Raw genomic sequence first — 7,104 nt, 5'->3', positions numbered from 1 at the left:
ACCTGCCACTGATGAACCCGTGTTGGTTGCCCCTAAGCATGCAGTCCCCTGCTGGCCCCTCCTGGATGTGTGCCAGCATAATTTTCTCAAATATGACAGGTATAAAATGCTTTTACTATGTACTGCAGGGAGCCTAGTTGTCTCCCATGAAATTTTTGCAAGTAGCCTAGCTTAGAAATGTCTGCCCTTCACTGGTGCCAGGAAAGGTAAGACTGTTGTCAAAATTCAGCAGTGCATCTTGGGTATTTTCCAGAGACTACAGATACCCAGCCTGTATTTCAGATTCCTCTGCCACTCCTGATTCTGAATGAGATGTTTATTTTCTTAATCAAATGCTATTTGATTAAGAACAGTGCAGGGAACATGGGCTGTTATCCAAGTTTCTGTACACTGGTAGGAAATGCTAGAGGGTTATATAATTATATAGCTTCAGGAGTAACAATGAATTCTGTGATATCCTGAAACAAAAATTCAGGAGCAAGTCCAGTGGTCTCACACTAAGACTACTCTGGCCCTTGATAATCATCCTTTCATGTAGTCTAAGAGGGAACACAGTTTTCTGATTTGTGGAGCTCTGGGAGCAAACCAACACATTCCAAACACACTGGATACAATAAAAGACATCCCAACCCAACTCACTTTGATCTGATCATCAATAGGGTTCTCATAAAGATTATAGGCTAAATCATTATACTCTTTGGCTTTTAATGATCTGTCTGGGCTAAAATCTGGACTCAACTCGTGTAAAAACATGAGATAGTTAAGAGACCAGCCATTCTAGTCCACTGTATTTTCCTCAGGCTCATAAAACTTTACACTATCACCACAGAGTTCAGTACTAAACGTCATCATGAATTGCTAACAGACTGCCACCTGCCTTCCAGGTTCTTAATGGCACTGTTCTTAGTCAAACAGTTAGCCATACTGACTGGGGTTTGTTTGCAAAGAGTTCCACAGCTAGACTTACGGAGCTAATTACATTAACCTCTATTCTTTCTGTGAGTCAATTAGCACTCATAACAGATGCTATTTCTACTACCTAGTTATTATGTAAAAAAGAATGTACTCCTACCTACAACCAGCACTTCCCTTTATACCCTGGTGAGCAGGTGAGTCAGACTACTTTCATTTTTGCCCGAAGTGACCCCACAAAATCCCACAACCCTAATATGGGGAGGGCAAGGAAGTACTCAGGCTAACTCAGGAAATTACTGTTTTCCTTGTCCAAAATTTCTCTGCCTTAAGCTGTTTAAAGCCCCAGTAGCTAGGTGGCCAGAATCCCATGATATGAAATAATTCAGGAGGGGATCCAGAGACCAAAGAGGGTTTTAGTCACACAGGAGAAATTACAAAAAAAAAAAAGCAGCAGCACATTTATCAAACACCTACAGGCTTTACTTACTATCCTTCACAGTAGCATCCTTTGGCAGGAAAGCACTTCCAAGCAATAACCTGAATAAAAATGTTGCATATTTACTGAAGGGATGAAAATAGTCTTTTTCTCGTCTCTCTGCTTGTTACACTCCAAATACTATGGCTTGTTGGAAGAACCGAGATCCAGAATGGAAGATGAATTCTGGAATCGATACCATCTGGTATATGCTCTCCAATGATTACTGAATAGATTCTGAGCTAGGTATACTGTTTATGGTTAAAATAGTTTATGTTACCAGCCAAAACTGGCTTTAATTCCATGTTTTATACAGTTACAGATTTCAGAAACCTTAGAGCTGGAAGGGACCTCACGAGATCATCGGGTCCAAGGGGCAGGAAGTCAGACAGGGTAGATTAATACTTTGGAAATGCAGAAAGAACAGTAAGGATTTTGGGCACATTTAGGTCTTGGTTTGAACAGTGCCTGGGATAATTGGTCCGGGCAGCTTCTAGAAAACAAATAGTAAATATTAGTATACTAATAATAGCTACCATCTCAATTTTGGAAACTGCCTGCTGTACCTGAAAAGGGAAAGCCCAAAGAGTTCAGGTGCAGGATGGAACTCTTGCTTTAAATCAGGGTGAGTTTTTCTACCTGGCATAACTTTAGAAAATTATACTCTGCAATTTCACTTTCCTAAATGTTGCAAATATTATCTGTTAACAGGACTGGGTCCCTGGAAGAACTTTAAACTCTTAATCCCCTGGGATTAGAAAACGATATATTTGCTGATCTCATCATTCAGTTTTCCGTATCTTTTGTCTACGCTATATGAATATAGTTTAATTCATTGCCTGCTGTGGTGAAAACAAATTTTGTTTTGACCATTATTCCCTAAAAGAGTTATTTAATCTAAAGCCTGAAATTCCAATCTAATCTTTAACATTGCTGACAGTTGCTAACTTCACAGAGGTATCGCAAAATGAAGAGGCTGGTAAACCTGAAGACTACCTTAACATAAGGGACAGATGCAGGAATTCTTTGGTTTCCTTAGACAGACCTTCAAAAATTTCATTCATCCCTATTCTCCCCCCTCAAAGAGATACATTTCATAGAATCATAGAAAATTAAAGTTGGAAGGGACCTCAGGAGGTCATCTGCTCCATCCCCCTGCTTAAAGCAGAACCAGCCCTAATTAGAGATCAGTCAAGGCTTCTTGTCCAGCTGGGTCTTTAAAAGCCTCCAAGGATGGAGATTCCACAACTTCTCTGGATAACCTGTGCCAACGTTTTACTATCCTCCTAGTGAGAAAGTTTTTCCTCATACAGCTACTCCTCACTTAACATTGTAGTTACGTTCTTGAAAAATGCAAATTTAAGCTAAACAATGTTAAGCAAATCCAATTACATCACAGTAGTTACCTACTAGTACGTGGTGGCCAAACACCATCATAATGGGACATTGCACGACTTCAGATGCGTATGTTCTCTAATAGATCAGTGATGTAATAATGAAACAACATTAACTGGGACGACGTTAAGTGAAGAGTACCTGTATCTATAACTTTAATTGGCAACATCTTACTAGTTTAAATTCAACTCTTTTTGAAAGAGGTTTACCAACCAGCTTGGAAAAAAAAAAACACCAGTTAGTAGCCACATAGGTTTCTATGATCTTAAACTACTTAAATTCCTAACATTGATGCACTGAAGGTAGAGAAGAGGGGGCTGTGGACAGATGTTGTGCTTCTGTGGCTGAGGTTCAGAAAATACAGCTATTACTAACAGCTATCATTTAAAGGAACTCTTTCATAGACATCTGGTAAATAAGACGATACATATTTTACATGATACCTTTGAGCACACACACTTCCCATATACACCTATCCCACAAAAGTAAAATGTAAAACTGACCACTTAAAAAAGTAATTTATTGACAAACTATGTGCAGGTCTTTCACACTATTAATTTTATTTACAGTAGTAACATACATACATATTAGATGTTAATGTTAGGTTTCTATTTCTCCAACCGGTTTGTACTAAGTATCTTTTCCCCTCTATTTTGTGTCAGTTTCACTGGATACTAGAAGATTTGTTCAAGATTTCTAAAGCCTATTGGTTAAAAAGCTTTTAAGTTAAATTTCTGAAGAGATGCCAAGGTTTTCATTTCTGCAGATGGGGTGTTCGAGGAAGAAACCTTCTTACATCAGGTTATTTGTACAATGCACAGTAGGTAGAGTTCAAAATCAATTCAAAACCCAATGGCAAAAAAAGATCCAAAAGCACTAAATCTCTGCCTACACTGGGATTCTTTCCCTAATTTTCCCATCACTTCTTTGACTGATGGGAGCAAGACAGGAGTGTTAGCACTCACAGTGCCAGTGACTGCTTTGCATTTGCCACAGTAATTAAATCCCTCAGATTAACTCTAGTTCATTCCTCAGATGAACTCCAATTCACAATGCTTAAAAATACTACCAGGTGCCTGTCTACACAAATGCTCCCATTGCTCTACTAGAACTAGTGGTGGAAAATTTTAAAAGTCTTAACACATAACACAAGTATATTTATATTATAAATGTGTATTTGACTTAGTCCTCATGATTCAAAGTTGAACTTCTGGGATAATTAATACATTTTGTGTTAAGAGTGTATTTATTCAAGCTATATTATAATGTTAAAACCTGATTTTTATTTTTTTTTGAAGCTGGCATCAGTAATGGCAAGTAATGTTCATTTCTTTCCAAAAATCATACATCAGGTTATTTAAAAGGGAAGTAGGATCACACACACAAATCTGATATAGCACTTTGGAAACAATTCAAGCCAGTAATAATTAGCATTTAGCTACTTGTAATAATTGCTTGTGCAATAGTCCTCACTTGTGAGACTTCCTCAAACATACTGCACTCATTTGTTAATGCACGCTTCTGAAAGTTCACAAGATTCGTATGTTTTCTTGACAAGTAGATTGTAAAATTGAATTACGGAATCTAAATTACTGCTTATTCCTTATGTCTAGTACAAATGTGCTGGAAAGTAACATTTTTACACCAAATGAGGAAGGTTAAGAAGCAGAGGAACAACATTACATTTAACACTGTTAAGGTGTTAAGTGGATTTCAATTATAAAGTGTAATCCTTTCATTAAAATATTAAACTGATCTGGTGGTTAACAGTAGTATTAAAGCTGGCTTCTATCCTACCTCCAACCTGGCCTCATATTTCCAGGACCACAGAAGGCACTTTTTCCCTCCTGATTTTTACCGTGTGAATTTTCAAGCTATAGAATTTAATGTTATATGTTAGGGAAAGAGAGTGACACATGCAAGCCAAACAGCATTAAAGGTTTGCTTCTGTTGGTCTTAATTCAAGATACTGCTGAGAAACTTAATTGGAGCATTTACTTGGGTCGATACCTTAACAGCCATTATTATAAATTGGTTCTTCAACTGTTCATAAAATTACCAGGTTCATAGGTTTATAAATAGTTTAGCAGCTTAAAAAAAAAAAAGAATGCAATTTCGGTTAAATGTTGAATTAGAGAAGAAACTCTGTGGAAGGAGAAATCTTATTGTATTGGTCTGATACACCAAGAATAACCATACATATATGCGCAGTAACATTTAACTTCAACAAACAAAATGTGCACGTGAAAAATAACACCAGGAAGACCATTGTAAATATTTTCACTTTATCAAATAAGTAAATCTGTATGAAAAAAAATACGTGCAAGTGTACTGGAGTTTGAATTCGTATAGGAGACCATAATACATTTAAAAAAAAAAAATAATCAGAAAGGCATGTCATCCACGTTTAGCTGTGCTAGCTGTAACCAGGAGAAAAGTCTATCATCAATTACAGTCCCAATTTCACATTTGCTGCTCAGACTACTTGGGTTGTCTTGGGGGGGAAAAAAAAAGTTATCTAAATGCACAGTACAAGATTTCCCACCCCCACTCCCCCCTCCCAAGAGCAATAATATAGTACAAGCACTCCAGTCTCATCCATGCCTTTGTGCTTTCCAAAATTACTCAAAAAGGAAAAGAAGAAGGGATTCCCCCCTCTCCCCTTGTCTAATTTATCCTTAAAGAAACACTTACTATCCCACAAGAGTTTCAAATTCATTTTTATTTTTAAATTCTGTCAGAACAGCTCTACTAGCAGATGGTCCAGGGCTTTGGTCCCAGAGGGGGAGGTGCTCATACACCTGATTATCATCCCCAACAAGATATGCAAATTCTGGTGCACATTTATTGGCTTGCACCAGCTCGTTAGCAGGTCCTCTTATTAGCTTTAAAGTTCCAGGCTAAATCGTCGAAAGTGAAACTTGCTTATGCAGTTCAGAAATTTGTTTTAATGCTGCTTTCTTTTGAAGTTCTGGAAAAAAATGGGGACACACATACATAGTTATATGGGAGACATCTCTACTGGGCCAGCTATCAAATTGAGATTGCCATTTGCCATGGTGCATGCAATATACTCGAAGAAGATATTTGGTACTCTCTCCTCTTCACAGCATTGAAACTTCTATTGTAAAAGCAGCTTGAAACAACACTACAAGACTACACTGTCCATCTGTATCTACGGGCAACTGGTTTGGCAAGCCAGGCGCTGGAACTTTAATGGTTCTTCCCAAGACTGTCACAAGACAGTAGACTTGGGTCTGATTTATTTGCACCAGAAAACTGGTAAGAAAACATTTAGAGCCATTTATTATGTGGATTAAATATGACTGTTTTTTGTTTGGGTTTTTTTTGCAAAGTACAGCATACTTTTCTGTCTGAAAGTCAAACCAACTGTCTTTACGTGAGCAGATTTACACATAGTTGCAGTACACATAAAAGTTCATAAATAAAATTCTACTCAGTATACAATGCCTAGCAATATTCAAGTCATCAGGGTCTCCACCCGTAAAAACGTTGTGGCAGGTAGAGAAAGCCTTCACCAAAGATGTGTCTCTCGAATCTCAGCAATAATCTGACTGGCTCGCTGCAAGGCCTGCAGAGGAAGTAAAACAAGTAGTTAGCTTTTACAAAAATATACTTCTCACACATCAACCAGGAGATTGTTCTAGCTGTGGAATGCTGAAGTTCAGAAACCAGTTCATGAGTTTGGAGGCTCTAATCATGAAGGTCTCTAAAGTCCCCAGAGGGAGGAGTTATACAAGGATAAAACAGTACAAGAAGGTGCTGTCAAGACAATATCACACAGCTTCTGTCAAGCCATCCCCTCAACTCTTAGGAACTCGATGTTACAAACTAAATTTGAAACAGAGAACTCTCAATTTAACATAAAAGGACTTTGCTGCTATCCCTTAAAGAAAGCCCTTTCCTTTGTTATAATATAGCTGATCCCCAGCCCTGATCTCCCTAGCTATCTGATCCTTCCCATATCACCTTTGAAAGTCTGGGGCACAGGCATCAGGGGACGGGGATCAATCACCAAATCTCAAGTTTCCTGTATGCCAACCTGTTTGAAAGTCGCACATGTAACTGGGCATTTAAAGATCGGGCACATGGGAAACCCAGGATTTGGGAACTCCCTATGCACTGGCAAGGTGAAAGGGCAGGCATACCACCTGGTATCAGGGAGATGTGCCCTAGCAGACACAGGACGGGATCTGAGCCCCCAAAAACGTACATCCCGCAATGGCAGACTATGAATGATCGGCATGGCAAGATGCATGTTTTTTGTTTTTGTTTTGTTTTGGGGTTGTTGGTTTTTT

The 7,104-nt window shown here is 38.4% G+C and overlaps 1 protein-coding gene across 4 annotated transcripts in view; it reads right to left on the bottom strand.

The window, feature by feature from the left end:
* Positions 1-4,037: 4,037 nt before the first annotated feature.
* DNM1L (dynamin 1 like) overlaps positions 4,038-7,104 on the bottom strand; it is a 60,219-nt gene continuing 57,152 nt past the window's right edge. For all 4 annotated transcript variants that reach the window (XM_019544641.1, XM_019544643.1, XM_019544642.1 and 1 more), the window contains one exon: positions 4,038-6,377. In XM_019544641.1, coding sequence (XP_019400186.1) covers positions 6,321-6,377 — 57 coding nt within the window. In that variant the 3' untranslated portion in view covers positions 4,038-6,320. The remainder of the gene's footprint in view (positions 6,378-7,104) is intronic.

Source organism: Crocodylus porosus, unplaced genomic scaffold (assembly GCF_001723895.1).
Source record: "Crocodylus porosus isolate Cpor-Errol unplaced genomic scaffold, CroPor_comp1, whole genome shotgun sequence".
Lineage (NCBI taxonomy): Eukaryota > Metazoa > Chordata > Crocodylia > Crocodylidae > Crocodylus > Crocodylus porosus.
This window is presented reverse-complemented; position numbering and strand designations above follow the sequence as displayed.